Here is an 18713-nt window from a genome sequence, read left to right on the forward strand (position 1 = left end):
CTGATGCCGGCTGCTAGTCGCACGCAGCAGCCTGTTCCTGTCTCCTGTGCTGAAGCGGAGGTCTCTCCAGTGTTGACTTCAGCTCCCGGTTTCCTGAGACCTGCTATCCTTCCACAGCAAGAGCCTATCTACCGGTACATGGGGCCTGCTGCTCATTCTCCATAGCAGAGGCCATGTCCTGGTTCCTGTGCTGAAGCGGAGCACCTCCCGTGTATTCTTCAGCTTCCTGTTTCCCTTAGCAGAGGCCAGTCTATGAGTCCTGAGGTCTGTAGCTCTCTCTCTCCTTGCACAGGCCGCTCTGGACTCTTGCGCTGTAGCACTGGTTTACCAGTGCTGCCTGGCGGTGTGCCCACTCCAGTCTGACTATCCTTTCCTGAGACCAGTACCATGGGCCATGGTCGCCGCACGCGCAGAACCCACGCCCGCGCTCACACTCCTAAACTGAGGTGGGGAACTTATGATTACCTGTTGCTGAACTCCTGCTTGAATAACGTTTACCCTGATCTCTCTAGTCCTGACCATGGCTTGTCCACTGATGATGCTACCTTCTCCAGTCCCGACCCTGCTACTTACGCCTACGAACTGCTCAATCCGGATAAGCCTGAGTGGTCTAAGGTCGGTGCTTTTACAACCCCACCTCAGCCACACGGTCCGACCCAGGTTTGTGCCGAGCACAACCATGACACAGGAGGGTGGCATGAATGGGATGAATGGGACCTTCGACCACCTTACATCACCAAGCGCACTGTAACAGGGGAGTTATCCCTGTTCAGGTAACGTGCCTCTAATCCAGCAGTGTGGTGGTTAACTGCTGGTAGTCAATTAACCAACACCACCTGCCTGATTAGATTGCTTAGAAAAGCCTGTCTTTTGAGACTGGAAGGGAGATTGTGCCTGAAGTTTCACAACTTGTGAGACTGAATGATGAAATAAGTTTAGTTATATATTTTCTGTATTAAAAGTAGAATAGCAATACAAGTATATACACATGTATTATATATATTCAGCACCCAACAGGTTAACATGTTATAAGTTCAACATGCTACTTTTATGAAAGGCTCATGGTCAGCTTGGACATCAGAGTTCACATATGGTTATAATTGTATAAACAGTATGTAGGTATCAGTGTCTCAGGGTCCTGTCTGTTCTGTGATATATATATCCCTGCCAGCAGAAGGTCCCTAGGGGTGTTTTACCTCCTGAGGAAATCAGTCTGTTTAATCAGGAGAGAAAGAGACATTGATTGATGAGTTCTTTGTTCAGAAAAGTATAAGAATCATGGGTAATGTAGTTTAAACTACTACCCTTCTGTATTTTGAACTGACAAGTAAGAGTATGTATGTATCTTTGCTATGTAAAAGCTTATTGAAGATTGAAAGCTGATTGAAGAATAAACTGCTGATATATTTGAACTGAAACTGAGTCCTGATTTTCTGAAGAAGAAACTTTTGTAACATAATGGTGGAGAATGCAACGGGCATGGACTAACAGCTAAAAGGAATAAAAAGGTGAGAGTTATCGTGTCTCCCAAAAGGAGAGAGGGTTTCCATAAACCTTATTCCTAGTCTGTAAACTTCGCCCATGAAGATCCGGAATTGAAAGACTTCATTCAAGGAAATTGGTTCCAGTTCAGGAGGAAGATTTGGTATACCGTGAGGATAAAGGAAAGACGTCTGTTATTTTGTGAAGTACAAAGACCAAGGAAAGAGACAAATCAGCAACCCAAGGTCGCCTGGTTACTTTATTTGGGCCCGGAATAAGGCGGGGTGTCTCTTGAGCAAAGATACAGAAGAAAAAGGGGTGCTATATAGTGGAGGAGTGCACGCTTCCACTTCAGAACCCCTGTAACGGTACGTTATTCGTTACTTACATACTGAAGGAGGGTAGTCACGATAATCAAATTTTAAAGTTTTTTAGTCCATATATTGATTATCGTTTGAAGATGGACTGGCTTAAGAGAAAAGCCTCCAAATATTCTTTGGATACCAACATCTCTGGGGGTAATCCTTTGGATATTTGGGATGATTTTATGTTGTTTGTCTTAGATGGAATTAAAGAAGTAGAAGGGAGAAAATTTGAAATGTTTAAAGATGAAAAGAAAGTAGGCTTGTTAGCAAAAGGTTTTATAGATACTTCAAATGCAATGCAAGAGTATTATAAAAAGGAAAGTGATGGTTGTATTGTATGTACTCAGTCTAAAGACAAGAGGGATATATTGATGGGGGCAATAATGGGTGTTACCACGCACAGTACTTTAAATATGTCTACACCACGTGGTCCACAATCTATGCCTCGCTTGTCTAGACTCAGTACTCCAAGAGTACCTGCTTATAATCAAATGTCTGATTTAATGAGTAAAATAGTAAATGCCATTGACAACCTAGATCAGATTTTGGATAATGTGACTGTTATTGAAACAGTTGAGACAGGTACTTCAGAATCTGCTGAGGAGTCACCTCAGGTACAAAAAATGAAAGAGCGTATAGGACCATTAAAAGAAGCTCTTGGTCAGAATCGCCTCACTGTTGATCTGCTGCGGGCAGCAGTGCGAGCTTTGAGTGACGATGCTGAAAAATTGCAAGAGGTTCAAAAAGACACTATTCGCAGTGTGGGTGATTTAATAGACCGCACTGAGGTATTGTGGAAAGTTACTGATCCACTATCACAGGGAATACAAGTGTTAGAAGGTACTAAGTATGCAGAAGAAAAAGTTAATTGGGATTTGCTAAAATCTGATTTGTCCAATCATTTGCATACTGTGACAGGCTCTTCTAATTTGGACAATCTAAAAATGTCCAAGTTGGTAAAAGACTTTCCTAAGTATGATGAGAAAAAAGGTCCATTTTACAATTGTGGTATTTTTGAAGGAGAAATAACAAAAAGAGGGACAATGTTGATGCATACAAAATGTTGTTAATTTGGTTACCAGCTGCCCTTAGTTCATGGGTAAAATCTAAATTTGAAACCATGATACAAAATCAAATTTTGCAAGACGATGAGGCACAGTGGGGAAAAGGAGATGATGATGAAGTGTTAAAAAACATTTTCCCTTCTGAGACTCAAAGATTGCTATTGGTAGTACAGAGTGCTACGGGAGTTGAGAGACTGCTCCCTAATGTTCTGGACTCTTTTAAAATAAATAAAGAGGATGACATGAGAGTTTGTGCTAGTATGTGGACTAAGGCATGGTGTTTAATAAATAGCAAAGATCCTGCCAAAATGACAAGAGATGATGATAAGCAATGTGTTATTGAATTTGTCAGTAAAATTCAGGGGTTAACAGATGTAGTAAAATTTAGAGCATTTGACTCACCTACTGCTGCGGCAGAGTTTATTCGAGCATTTGCCCGTTCTCTGCCGCAGCAGTAGCCTGGCGCGCGCCCGAGAGTGACGGGCGCGCGCCGAAGCAGCGGAAGAGCGCCCTCCGATCGGGGCGCTCTCCCTACCGCTGCCGGGTCCGCCGGGTCCCCCGGAACCCCCTGCCGCCGTCCCGTGATCGCGGGACACCAGGGCTCCCTCGGGGAGCCCCTGGACGCGCGTGCAGGGGGCGCACGCTCCCGAGGGGCGGCCACTAGCAAGCCGGGAGATTTCCCGGCTTGCGGTACCGACCACACTGCAATAAAGTGTGTCGGTACTGTAATGTGGATCATGCTGCATCACAGATTTTGGAGGCTCGAATGCTTTTTCAAAATAAGGGCATGGAAGCAGCCAAAGTCTTTGCTTATCAAGGTTTTGAGGATGAAGGATTTGGTCAAGTATCTTATGTAGCATCAAGAGGTAGATCTGCTAACCGTGGGGGGTTCAAAGGCTCTCAGGGAAAAGGGCAAGGTTGGAACAATCAGAGAAATCAATCTGCTGATAATGCACAAAATCAGGAGTGTGTGTTTTTACTGTAATAAACCAGGTCATTTTAAAAGAAATTGTTACAAGTTTCAGGCAGACCAGGAAAACAAGGGTAAGGAAAATGGGCTTAACCCAGCATACAAGAAACAGGGACATGCCCAAACTTACAATAATCAAGTACAGTCAGTGCATGCTATCAGAAGCGAAGAGGAATATGTCATTCCTTCCGCTCCTTCAGCATCCACTTGTACTATTAGTGAATACCAGGCATGCAGGGATGAGATCATGTTAATAAAGGCTCGTATGGATGAGGTTGATCAATGCAAGTCTGGGGAAAGAATTGTAAAGGGATTAGTTGCTTCAGCATAGGGGTGTGGTCCTCCCATTGATCCTTTGTCGTACCTTACAGAAATTACTCTAGGGGGAGATGGCAGACCATATATACAAGGAACAATGGAGGGGAAAAGACTGGAGTTTTTAGTGGACACTGGGGCTTCAGTGTCTCTCACAAAAGAGAATATAGCCATAGATGATAGCAACACATCTATTACATTATCTTTGTGAAGCATTGATGCAAGCAGGCTTAAAATTGAACACACAAAAAGTACAGCTGCTGCAGTCAAAAGTTGCTTTTTTGGGAGTGGATATTACAGATCAAGGTAAATCTCCACGACAAAAACGTGTAGAAGCAGTACAACTGTTACCTAGGCCACTTACAATAGGTGATCTTCGGAAGTTTCTAGGATTAGTTAACTTCAGTAGAGAGTTTATCATGAATATGGCAGGAATTGCCAAACCATTGTATGATCTTTTAAAAGGTTCACAATTGCAGGACACGTTACTCTGGACAGATGTAACTGAGCAAGCATGGGTTCAGCTTAAACGGGAACTCAGCCGAGCCCCAACATTAGCTGCACCTGTGATAGATTCACCTTATATCATACAGTGTCATGCAGGGAAAGAATCTATTTCTGCAGTGCTTTTGCAAAAACAATACAAAGAAGAGAGGATATTGGGATACTTCTCTCGCTTAATGACACCAGTTGAGAAGGGGATGTATGAATGTGTTAAACAATTAATGGCTATTAATTGGGCTTTAGAAGCAATGGAACACATAATAGGATTTGGGACTGTTATAATCCAAACACCACATACACCTTTAAAACTTCTCCAGTCCTGCACAGACATGGCAGTACATTCTGCTAGATTAGCTCAGTGGGTATTAAAATTACAGGATCGACTCTTAACGGTAGAGAGTAGCACAAAATTTGTTTTACCTGAGCTAATGAATTTTTCTGGGACTCCTCATGATTGTCAGGAAGCAGTAGAGGAAGAGGCATGGTCTCCTTTCTCCAAACAAATGAAGCCGGACGGAGTATCATTGTTTGTAGATGGGGCACGCTTTTTCTATGAAGGGCAGTACAAAACTGGTTTTGCTATTTGGAATCCTGACACGCAAGAAGTCTGGAAATATAGACTTCCTGGAGGGATGTCAGCTCAAAGGGCAGAATTAGAGGCAGTTAAGAAAGCCATCAATATGGGTTATAAACACTGTAACATCTTTAGTGATAGTGGGTATGTAGTTAAATCACTTACACTACATTTATCTGTATGGTCCAAGCGTGGTATGGTGGACTCTCAAAATAAACCATTGGCTCATGGTGTAATATTGCAAGAACTCTTTGATCAAGCTGCTAAAACACCTGACAGGTGTAGTATCATAAAGGTTAAAGCGCACCAGGTCACAAAAGATTATGAGTCTATCAATAACAATCTCGTAGACAAAGCTGCTCGAGAAGCTGCTTTGGTAGGAGAATTGTTATATCCTGAACACATAATTCTTGCAGTTACCCTTAAAAGAGAAACACTAGGGGAACCAGTTGCAGATTTAAAGCTATTGCAACAACAGCAGGAATCTATGTTAAAAAGGGACTATACACTACATAAAGAAACAGGCTTATGGGGATCCATAAGAGATGATGGTACTTTCTGTCCATACTGTATGTTCCAAAAGGGATCTTAAAGGAACTAATTCAATTCAATCACTGTCAATTGGGTCATATAGGAATTCAATCTTTAAAAGAAATTATCATGGCTAAATTTGAGGGTGAAAATATTGAAAAAAGGTGTCAAGAAGTATGTGAAGAATGCTTAATTTGTGATCAATTCAATCCTAGGCCCAAAGGACAGAGACCTGTATTACAGCGAGTGCCCTTGGCAGGTGGTCCCTGGGAATCGATTCAAATTGATTTCATAGGTCCTTTACCAGCAGCTCCGGGAGGGCTACAGTATTGTCTTGTAATAGTGGATATATTCTCCAAATGGGTAGAAGCTATTCCACTAACCAACAATACTGCTCTAAGCACAGCCAAAGCTTTGTGGAAAGAAGTGTTTTCAGTTTGGGGATTTCCAAGAGTAATTGAATCAGATAATGGGCCACATTTCATAGGTGAAATTATGAAACATTTATGTTCCCTGCTGGGGATCCAGCAGCGGTTTCATGTCCCATATCATCCGCAGTCAGCTGGGATAGTTGAAAGAATGAATAGAACATTGAAATCAAGACTTAAAAAGATGTTAGCAGAATATGGCAAACATTGGGTTAATCATTTACCAGGAGTTCTTATGTCTATTCGAGCAACACCCAATGCAAGAACACAGTTAACTCCTCATGAGTTAATGACTGGAAGGCGGATGCCTTTAGTTTTTCCATCAGAACCTCAAGTTTCGGGACCATTAAAGATGGCCACCGAGCATACTCAATGGTTATCTGTATTGCAAGGTCAGTTAGCTAAACTTTTACATTTTGCGGCAGAAAACATGGCTCCTAGAGAAAATGAGTATGTAAAAGTAAATCCAGCTTATAAGTTTCTTCCAGGAATGAAAGTTATGGTAAAAACTTTCAGGAAACCTGGCCCATGGCATGCAGGTTGGGAAGGACCTTATATTATTCTTAAGAAAATGGGTCAAACTGTTCTACAAATACAACGTGTTAATACCAAACCAAAAGCAAGTGCTTCAATGTTGATACATATTGATCAATGTAAACTAGTTCTGAAGGTCAAGGGTTAAAAGAACAATGATACTGTTTTAGTTTTTTTATGTTACAGATGACTTTTAACATTGGACAATGGACTGTACGACCATTTGGATATGAAGCATATATGATGCAGGAAGGGTATGAGCGAATACCTGATTCAGAACAATGTTCAGATGAATTCATTCCAAAGAAACTTTTACCAAAGAAAGAAGCAAAACAACGGAAGATCTGGAACTGGGGGATCTCAGTATACAGAACAATGACATTATTATTATTATTATTGTGCAGTACAATGGTTTCTTTGGGGACAGCAATAGAATGTGAAGAACAAACTAATCTTGTTGAGTGTATGCAATATCCTTATGAGTGTGTCTTAACAGGAGTTCTAAGTGATAATAGCAATGATACACGATTTTGTAGAAGGATAGGAGGGGTTAATCAAATAATTAGGTTAAACATGACAAAAACAAATACTAACATTTGGGCAGACTATGATTTTCAAGCAAATTGTTTAATTACAAGATCAGCTTATAAGAAATGATACTTACAGTATCAAAGAGGGGCTTGATGAAATAAGTTTAGTTATATATTTTCTGTTTTAAAAGTAGAATAGCAATACAAGTATATACACATGTATTATATATATTCAGCACCCAACAGGTTAACATGTTATAAGTTCAACATGCTACTTTTATGAAAGGCTCATGGTCAGCTTGGACATCAGAGTTCACATATGGTTATAATTGTATAAACAGTATGTAGGTATCAGTGTCTCGGGGTCCTGTCTGTTCTGTGATATATATATCCCTGCCAGCAGAAGGTCCCTATGGGTGTTTTACCTCCTGAGGAAATCAGTCTGTTTAATCAGGAGAGAAAGAGACATTGATTGATGAGTTCTTTGTTCAGAACAGTATAAGAATCATGGGTAATGCAGTTTAAACTACTACCCTTCTGTATTTTGAACTGACAAGTAAGAGTATGTATGTATCTTTGCTATGTAAAAGCTTATTGAAGATTGAAAGCTGATTGAAGAATAAACTGCTGATATATTTGAACTGAAACTGAGTCCTGATTTTCTGAAGAAGAAACTTTTGTAACACTGAACATGGGGGACATTTCTCTTGAGCCTGCAAGAAGAAACAGCAATGCTGCTTTCAAGACACAGGGGAAACTTCTAAACCTGAATGCTGACAAACCCTGAGGAAAAGGGAGCAACCAGGGACAGAGAAGATTTTCCCTCCAAACCACTACAAACAGATAAGACTTTCATTTATAAGACTTTTTAAATCTGTTCATGCTATATGTTTGGGGCTGGGAGACATGCTTATCTAAAGGGAGTTGTGGACTGCATAGTATTTCACTAGAAATACTCCCAAGTGAATAGAAGCTTTGTTTACCCCTTGTTTGGATGGTTTCCTGATGTTAAGGAAACAGGCGCAATAAAAGCCTTATTTAATTTCACCATAACCAGTCTCCCTTGCATACCTCTGTGAGCGTCCGCCTACACGCACCCCCTCCACCAGAAGAATATGTGTACATGTATGCCGTTGACGAGAATGACATGACAACCCCGTCAAGACCAAGCCAGGAGACAACACGGCATCCTCCCAGACAACCTACCCTCACCCGCTGCCACAAGCACACCCGCTCCCAGAAGCACACCCGCTCCCAGAAGAACACATGCTCCCAGAATCCAACCCACATACGCTTGCATTGAGACGGTGCCCGACATCATCCTGCGCATGCTGCCCCAGCCACTCAGGGAGAAGTATAGGGTAATAAGTTTTGGTTTACCCCAGAAGTATGGCATGTTAATTTTCAAGCACCACGTGTCCTACTTGGTGTACTGCGGGTGGGCCAGCAATGTAAACTACGAAAGAAATCTCGAAAAAAAGGGCGCTTCCTGAAAATTTAAGAAGGACTATTGCGGAGGAATTGCGGCGCTATTTTTCAATTACAGATCCTGTAATGAAAATCATGAGAGACTCCATTAATGGCATTTTGCGTCATACAAGGCATCGGCCCTGGAAGGACAATCTGGTGGGGATCGAATTTGCGTGACTGTTCAAATGTTGTTTAATTTAGACAAGACCTGCACAACTCCAGTCCTCGAGTGCCGCAAACAGGCCCGGTTTTCAAGGTTATCATGAAAACCGGGCCTGTTTGTCGCCCTCGAGGACTGGAGTTGTGCAGGCCTGACTTGCTGTTCAGCACACCATCCTTGTTTTAAATTGTATTAATAAAGAAATGTTTTTACTTACACAAGACCTGTGTAAGGAATCCGCTCCTCGGTTTACTGTTTCCCTTACCTTGCAGACTTGTGCGGTCCTGGAGCACTTCTCCTGATGTTTGCTGCAGCCTGGATTCACTCACCAAAGTATGCTGCCACACGCCCCTTCTGCCATTGGTTCACGGACCTTTAAGTATTGCCTTCCCATAATGCTCCCTGCCGAGCATAGTCCTTCCTGGATGTCTCTGTGTTCTGCCATAAGCCTTGTCTTGCCTGTCTCCTTGGTTCCTGAGACCGGCTGCTAGTGTCACGCAGCGGTCTGTTCCTGTGCTGAAGCGGAGTACTCTCCTTGTTGTCTTCAGCTCTCTGGTTCCTGTGACCGGCTGCAGGTCTCATGCAGCGGTCAGTTCCTGTTTCCTGTGCTGAAGCTGAGTACTCTCCTTGTTACTTCAGCTCCTTGTTTCCTGTGACCGGCTGCTATATTCATGCAGCGGTCTGTTCCTGGTTTCCTGCACTGAAGCGGAGGTTTCCCTGAGTATCTTCAGCTTCCTGGTTCCTGGGGCCTACTCTTTCCCTAATCTAGAGAGGCCGTGTCCTGGTTCCTGCGCTGAATTGGAGGATTCCCCAGCCCGCTCAGGACTCTTGCGCTGAAGCACTGGTTTACCAGTGCAGCTAGGCGGTGTGCTAATCTGGTCTGTCTACCACCTCCTGAGACCAGTACCATGGGCCATGGTCACCGCACGCGCAGAGGCCACTCCCGCACTCCTAAGCTGAAGCGGGGCTCTCCTGACTACCTGTTGCCGAACTCCTGCTTGAACAACGTTTACCCTGATGTCTCCAGTCCTGACCCTGGCGTGTCCACCGACGATGCTGTCTTCTCCTATCCTGATCCTGCTACGTACGACTACGAACTGCGCAATCCGGATCAGCCTGCGCGGTCTCAGGTCGGTGCTTTTACAACCCCACCTCAGCCACGCGGTCCGACCCAGGTTTGTGGCGAGCACAGTCGTGACAGTATGCTCGGCCCCACAAAACCGGACCGCGCCGTGGCGGGGGTTGGTAAATTTTTTACTGTACCTATGTCCCAGGCTGCGGACCAGTTCCAGTTTGGAAGACCATACCTGTTTGAGAGACTGCCTCCGCCTGAGAGTGCGTTCTTGTATGAAGGTTTAACCCCTCAGGAAAGACTGATTCGTAAAGAACTCCTTACTAGATCTCTGCAATTTAAAGAGGAAAGAAAGTCTCAACAGGCCCTGCTCTCCCAACGGTCCCGAGTTTTATCCTCCTCAGAACGAAAGACTCTAGATCAGATTCTAGATGCCGCCTGTGTGTTATACCAAGATTTTGACTTAATCATAAGTGAGCGGGATCCTCTTCTCGCTGCCTACGCACTTTCTAATCACAATTTCTATGCTGCCAGTCCTGTTACTAAACCTGTGGGGTTACCACCTCCTCCTAAGGAAGGCAAAACCATCTCTCTGTCACTCCCCGCTAAGGAAGAAGCTGCCACGGACCCTAGTCCTGAGTTAACTTCCCTGGGTTCTGTCCCTGAGGTTATTCCGGTCTTAACCCCTGCTAGTCAGGCCTATGAGTCCCCCACTGTAAATCCCTGCATCCCCCAGGTCAGTGTGTCTTCCCTAGCACCAGAGAATGAATCCTGTTTGCCCTCTCTTTCTAACCCAGTATTTCTAAGCTCTGTTCCTGAGGTTTTTCCTATGTTAACCCCTGCAGGTCAGCCCTATGAACCTCCCTTGGTAAATCCCTGTAGTCCGCCAGTCAAGGACACCTCCTTAGCTTCAGAGGATAAACTCCTTATGTCCCCTGACTCAGCTAAAATTCTCGGGGCTACGCCCCCTGACCTTTCAGCTATAATACTGGCTCCAGTTAAGAGTATTCTGGAACCGTTTGTTTCCCTAAGCCTGTTAGCAGAATCCCCACTCCTAGGTATGTCGCTGACCCCGTCTGTCACTCAGAGAGCTAAAATCCCTGCTTCTGAGCATAGACCCCTTTTCGTGGAATCTGTAGTCGTTTCTGATGTCCCAGACACACTTTCCCAAATACCCACTTCAGAGACCAGCACAGTTGTGGTTGCCCCCCTTGTACTGTCTGTGTTCTCCTTTTCTCAAAGCTTGGGGTTAAAAGCGTACAGTGGTCAGTATGCCCCTCCTGGGGTTCATGTGGGGTTCCCAGGAATGTTCGCTGACACACTGTTTTCACTCAGAAGTGACGCTTTTTCATATGTGCTAGCTAGAAGCCAGTACACAGTTTCCCCTCTCTCTGAAATTTGCCTTGTCGGTCCGGATACTCTAAGAGGTAAAAACCTCCCTTCAGAGTCAGAATCTCTTCCTATAGAGGCCGTCCTTGCTGTTGGTTCCCCTGATTTCTCTGCCCATGCAAACCCTCCAGGGATCGGCATATCTGTTGTTACGCCCTTAGTACAGTCTGAAAACCTGTCCCAGTCTGAAAACCGGCCCCAGTCTGAAAACCTGTCCCAGTCTGAAAAACTTCCCCTTTCTGAGAACTGGTCCCTGTCTAAAAACCTGTCCCGGCCTGAAAACCTGACCCTGTGGGAAAAAACGACACAGTCTGGAAGATGGTTTACACTCTCACGCCAGAGCGTGGGAGAGATGGATCCCCCTCGGGCCAGCTACGCTGCCCTGTCTCAATCCCTTAGCACTGCGTCTAAATATGCCCCAGCAACCGTTGGGGACTTGGGGTAAAAATTAAAGTTCCTGTCTTAAAGGGTATTTTTTCACACATGTCCAGCAAACCTAGAACCTCAGTGATCGATTCTAAGTCACTTATCATTATATCTGATTTTCTCACTAGTCAAACCCAGACACTCTCACCACTGGCTAGGAGTCCTGTTATCAGAATTTTTGCACTAGTAAACACGCCTATTCATGTTTTTGTCATGTCAAGTACCCCTGTTGTTAGGGCCCTTGCAGTTTTGGATAAGACTCCTTGTGCTCCTAAGGTGTCTGCCATTAAGAGTTTCCCTGGTTCCTACTTGCCGCTTGTGTTCTCTCAGGCCCCTGTCACTGAAGTACAGACTTCAGCTTCTGATGTTGGCTTCCCTCCCGCCGCTACCCTTGCTCTGCCTTTTTCTCACGCTCCTGATATTAAAGTCCCAAAGCCTATTCCTAATCCCCAGACTGTACTGTCTCCCACTGAGGGTTCCCCAGTATTTTGGAGCTCCACTGCTGATTGCTTCTCTGCCTCTGCTAAACCATGGTTTTCCCCCTCGGAACCTTCTGTTGCCCCTGTTATGTCCTCTGAGTTGGAAATACTCTGTACGTATCCCAAGATTTCGGTCTCTAGGCCTGGTTTACTGCTTGCCTTGTCACCTTCCATACCTATACCGGGAAATGCTCCCACCCACCCTATACCCTCGCTGACCACTACCTGGGAGACCTCTGGAGGAGAAAACCCCCTCAAATTCCTACATGCAGAGGTTAGCCAAGACTTTGTCTGTCTCGAAGGTCGCCCTGGTATATTCGATCATCTATCGATGCCGCTTATCCTAAACTCTGGTCCCATTACTAAAAACTGGGCTCCCAGTGGGGGGTTCTTCTGCCGTTTCTGCTCCGGAACCTCCTGGTTCTTCACAGCCTTGGATTCAAAAGCCATCTCGCGTGGCGAGCCACGTACCAATGATGTCTCTACCACCACTCTCATATCCTAGAACAGTACTCATCAAGGAACTGCTCGTTTATGGATCCCCTTTCCGCCTAAAAAACTTTAGGAACAACTCGATGTCCCCGAGACCCATGGATGGCCCTGTCTGGCGGCAGTTCTCTCCGGGGGGTGGGGGTACACAAAGGAGTGACCACGAGTCTCTGGACCATGACTCTAACACCAATCCTAGACGGCTCAGGAACAACTCCTGGTCCCCCAACTCTATGAGTGGTCTTGTTCGCCCGGAGGTCTCACGTGAAGGGGGGGGTACTGTAAGGAATCCGCTCCTCGGTTTACTGTTTCCCTTACCTTGCAGACTTGTGCGGTCCTGGAGCACTTCTCCTGATGTTTGCTGCAGCCTGGATTCACTCACCAAAGTATGCTGCCACACGCCCCTTCTGCCATTGGTTCACGGACCTTTAAGTATTGCCTTCCCATAATGCTCCCTGCCGAGCATAGTCCTTCCTGGATGTCTCTGTGTTCTGCCATAAGCCTTGTCTTGCCTGTCTCCTTGGTTCCTGAGACCGGCTGCTAGTGTCACGCAGCGGTCTGTTCCTGTGCTGAAGCGGAGTACTCTCCTTGTTGTCTTCAGCTCTCTGGTTCCTGTGACCGGCTGCAGGTCTCATGCAGCGGTCAGTTCCTGTTTCCTGTGCTGAAGCTGAGTACTCTCCTTGTTCTTCAGCTCCTTGTTTCCTGTGACCGGCTGCTATATTCATGCAGCGGTCTGTTCCTGGTTTCCTGCACTGAAGCGGAGGTTTCCCTGAGTATCTTCAGCTTCCTGGTTCCTGGGGCCTACTCTTTCCCTAATCTTGAGAGGCCGTGTCCTGGTTCCTGCGCTGAATCGGAGGATTCCCCAGCCCGCTCAGGACTCTTGCGCTGAAGCACTGGTTTACCAGTGCAGCTAGGCGGTGTGCTAATCTGGTCTGTCTACCACCTCCTGAGACCAGTACCATGGGCCATGGTCACCGCACGCGCAGAGGCCACTCCCGCACTCCTAAGCTGAAGCGGGGCTCTCCTGACTACCTGTTGCCGAACTCCTGCTTGAACAACGTTTACCCTGATGTCTCCAGTCCTGACCCTGGCGTGTCCACCGACGATGCTGTCTTCTCCTATCCTGATCCTGCTACGTACGACTACGAACTGCGCAATCCGGATCAGCCTGCGCGGTCTCAGGTCGGTGCTTTTACAACCCCACCTCAGCCACGCGGTCCGACCCAGGTTTGTGGCGAGCACAGTCGTGACAACCTGCACAACTCCAGAAAACCGGGCTTGTTTGGGCCCTCGAGGACTGCAGTTGTGCAGGCCTGGCTTACTGATCAGTACACCATCCTACTGTAAATGTTTTGACTTTCTGCACTTCAATAAAGGAAATGTTGCTAGTTTGAAATTGTATTCATACTGTGCATAAATGTTTTTACTAGCAGTACACAATACACCTGTAAATGTTTTGAATTGCTGTACACTTTAAATGTTTTTAAATTGTATTTTTAAATAAATGTTTTTACTTACTCCATAAATGTTTTTGTACTTACTCCACCAATAAAAGAAAACGTTGATTTGTTTTAAATTGTTCCATTGTCTCCTTTTTATACTTTAACAACATACAGTGTTTCTAGAACATACAGTACAGTACTGTCTAGGCATACTGTGCAGTACTGTACTGTATACTGTAGGCATGCCAGTACATCACAAGAGTATTAAAACAATACATGCTGTACGGGTTTAGAATACACATATGTACTGGAGTAGAATAAATGCATACTTTTTATTTTTCGGGTTTATTATACAGTATGTATATAAAAAAGTATTGTATACTGTCTGAAAACAACAGCATATTGTACTGTTTCAGGTTTTCTATGAAGCTCTCAGTTATTCTATCCTGTTCACATGCGCATGCGCCTATTGTAGATGTGACGACACGCATATGCGTTTCAAGAAGGTTCCAATGCACATGCGCCTTGCTTTCCACCAATTCTTCGGTATCTACTATAGAAGCTGCTCAGCCAATGATATTGCTTACAGGAGAATTGCTTGACTGTGCATTGATATTGATATTTCAAAAAAAGAATAAAATACGGCAACATTACTCACCATAGACTTTGCCAATCAGCTGGCGCCGAGCCACTGCCAGTCCCGTATTCTTGATTATACACGTAGTTGACAGGTGACAGCGGGACTACTACACCTGTAGTTGACAGCTGATGAGGCTGGAAATCGCTTTGGTACATTCAAGCTTGCTGTAATCTGTACGCGAAATCCAGCTCATGCTGCAGGTATCCGGGCGGGGACAGACAGCCAGGGTGACCGGCAACCCTTACTTTCACTGACGGTCGGACCGTTATTGGAAGCTGGCGCTGTCACTGACGCATTGCTTGCCAGCGACTGACGTTCCTTGATTGGTTTTAACATGAACTTTCACCTTTTGAAGTCTCCATGATCAAAGATACAGGAAAAATCTGGTGCTACACACCAATACCCTCTTTTAACACCGGGATCAATACGAAAAAAACACGGATCGATACAAAACTTTTTCCTTATTGCACGCTTCCACACATGAGCATCTGGTGAAAATTTGTAAAAGTCATAGTTTTCGATAAAATACTGATAAATTTGACCAACTGTTGCCATCTTATCATCTGTTGCATTAATCATGGCCCATATTAAATAAGCGTACGTTATATTGGGTTTTTGGAACACGTACTGCAGTGGTGCACTAATGTCGCGGCACTCATGTCGGGACACTCAGGACAATAAAACAAAACTAGACACTGTGCATTTATTTTTTAATATGAAAAGCCTAAATTGATACATTATTGTAGCTTCTTCAGTACCAAGGTCAATTTACAATGGACCACTATGGTCTTTTTTTTAAACAGCTGCAAGTCGACACATTACTGAAGTGCATGCGCATCAAAATTTATGAATATCTGCCACCTTGCAGAATGCGGCATGAACGTGGTGAAGTGCGTGGCATTTGGAAACCCCCCCCCCCAAAAAAAACGGAGATGTTGGAGAATTAAAGGGGCCGCGGCTGTATGTACTGATGCACTTAATCTCTTTGCTGATGCTAGCCTTTGGTTTGTCCGCCAGTAGCTTATCTCTGGGTATGGTTATAGCCCTATGATAGGCCATTTTTTATTGGGTCTTTGAATAACCTAGGGCCAGAAAGTTGTCCCTCATCTCCTTAGCTTGTTGTTTGAAAGTGCTAAGGTCTGAGCAGTTCCGTCTTATTCGGAGGTATTGGCCTGTGGGGATCCCTCTAATGAGTGGTTTAGGGTGATAGCTATCAGCCTTAAGGTAACTATTGGTTGCTGTTTTCTTTTTATAGTTACATGTTGAAAGATGTCCGTCCAAAGTTTTTGTTATGCTTAAATCGAGGAAGGTAATACTTTCATTACTAATCTCTGATGTTAGTTTGAGGTTATGCTCATTTGCATTTAGCAGTAGGAAGGTGTCTAGTTCCTGTATGCTCCCCTGCCATAATAGCATAATATCGTCAATATACCTTATCCACATGTCTATGTGTCTGGTATATTGTGACATAGCCTCAGAGAAAACGCTAACCTCCTCCCACCATCCTAGGTAGAGGTTAGCGTACTTGGGGGCACATGTAGTGCCCATCGCTGTTCCCTGTATTTGCAGATAATAATTGCAATCAAAGAGGAAATAATTGTGTTGGAGAGCAAATTCTAGGAGTTCGAGGTTGAAAGCATTATGATCCTGAAACAGGCGACTTTTAGTTGAAAAAAAAGTGTTTTGTTTCCCAGAGTCCTACATCATGTTTGATGCTAGTGTATAATGACTCTACATCAAGCTGACAAGCAAGGTGTTTTGACTCACCTGTATGACTTCTAGACGTTTGAGCACATCTTTAGTATCTTGGACATAGGAAGGCAGGTCAACGACAAAGTTTCTTAAAACTTTTTCAATATAGATGCTCGAGTTTTCTGTGAGCGAACCTATGCCCGACAGTATAGGTCTTCCTGGAGGTTTATTTTTGTTTTTATGTATTTTAGGAATACTATAGAATGTTGCTATAGTCGGATGTTTATTCATCATAAACTCTTGTTCCTGTTTTGTGATCACCTTAGCCTGAACACCTTTTTCCAGGATTTTGCTTAGTTCTTGTTGGAAGGTCACTGTGGGGTCCCTTTCCAAAATGTTATAGCATTTCTTATCTATTACTCACTAATCACCAACAAGTCACTCTCAAATCATCAAACCTCTCCTCAAAAACCACCAAGTCCAGTCTATCTCACCCTCACGCCCAAGAGCACCGACACACGCTGAATAAAATGGGTGCTTTATATAGAGTGTGAAATTAAAATTGTCACGCGAACGTGTGATTCAAATTTCTCACATGTGCTTGCCTCATTTAATCACTTCAGCATTTTTCAGCACTTAACCCCTACAGTACCATAGCTATGATGTTAAAAAAAAAAAACATGTAGAAAGTAATTAACAACGATATTATAGTGAAGGGGTTCACTCCTTCCATAGACTCTCCCACAGATACACCCAGGAAACTAAGGGGACACACACAAACCTGAGGGTATACTGTTGTAAGACCTTAGTTGCCTTAGCATGTACTGTAGGTGCCAAAATTATTAACACATTTCTATATACATTTATGTCTACAACAGAATAAAGGTCTAAAAGAGCATGTGCACAGTGTATGTGTGGTTCTATTGTATGATGCAATGTTAATAACTATGGGTTAATAGCTTAAAAAAGACACAGAATTAAGTAGAGAAAGACGTATAACATTTTGTAGTTTAAGTCTTTAATTCCCATTTTACAAACACAATCAGTACGGACCCTCCTTGGGATCTATGTATCACGGGTAACAAATATTTGGCCATGATTTTATGCAGCTATTTTAAATCCGGAATTCCTTGTACGTAGCAGCGCAGATTGTTGCCGTGCGCGTGAAGGGCGAAGTGGAACCTATGACATTTCTGCGCACGTGACACGTGATTAAATATCGCAGACTTGGCAGCCGTTATTACCCGTATTAATACGTTGAAAATCAAGAAATAACGGGATAATAATAGGGATTTTTAGGGTAAGGTTTGGGGTTTACTTTGGCAGCCGAGCAGCCAGCAAAGAGATATCCCAGTGGCGGATAATCGCCGGTGGCGAATTAGTCACGGCAAAACGGCAGCCACCAAATGTCCCAGTGCGCTTCGGGTTGGATAGAATATGTGAATTTACTCGTAACAAATTGAAACAGATATCAGATTAATAGAGGATTAAAAAAAAAGAGGAACTCCTCTTTCCGAGGAGTTGGAAACTAATCTGAGGCAATAATTTGGTTAACCCAAGTTTGAACCGTGGGGACAGATGTGTACAATGCTGGGGATGAGGTGGAACAGGTGGAACTTCCCCCAGACACAATGCCAAGCAGGGTCCAGATTCCATTATTCCGGCAAACAAGGGGTCCTCCAGTGTCGTACTGAAAGTGGAAATGAGAAACTTATTAACAATTGCCCTTTATCTGTCTGTGGGGTCTGGTCTACGTACACTCAGTAATTTCCTGTCTGTGGGGTCTTGTCTACGTACACTCAGTAATTACCTGTCTGTGGGGTCTGGTCTACGTACATCAGTAAATACCGGTCTGTGGGGTCTGGTCTACGTACACTCAGTAATTACCTGTCTGTGGGGTCTGGTCTACGTACACTCAGTAATTACCTGTCTGTGGGTCTGGTCTACGTACACTCAGTAATTACAGGTTTGTGGGATCTGGTCTACGTACACTCAGTAGACCCTAGGCTTGGAGTAGGTGCAAATAACCTTTTGTCCTGTATTACTAAGCAAAGCATTTGATGGGTTATAAATGTCTGTCATATCGCGGGCTTGTGTAGCACACATTTGTAATTGTGTAAATTAAAATCTATTTATAAAAAGACACGCGCGCCTGCC

General features: G+C 44.2%; 1 protein-coding gene across 1 annotated transcript in view; it reads right to left on the reverse strand.

Moving 5' to 3' along the window:
* Positions 1-17552: 17552 nt before the first annotated feature.
* Positions 17553-18713, reverse strand: part of LOC142470111 (chymotrypsinogen A-like) — a 64000-nt gene continuing 62839 nt past the window's right edge. Inside the window, exon 7 of the mRNA XM_075577048.1 lies at positions 17553-18246. Coding sequence (XP_075433163.1) covers positions 18085-18246 — 162 coding nt within the window. The 3' untranslated portion in view covers positions 17553-18084. The remainder of the gene's footprint in view (positions 18247-18713) is intronic.

Source organism: Ascaphus truei, chromosome 19 (assembly GCF_040206685.1).
Source record: "Ascaphus truei isolate aAscTru1 chromosome 19, aAscTru1.hap1, whole genome shotgun sequence".
In the NCBI taxonomy this organism is placed as follows: domain Eukaryota; kingdom Metazoa; phylum Chordata; class Amphibia; order Anura; family Ascaphidae; genus Ascaphus; species Ascaphus truei.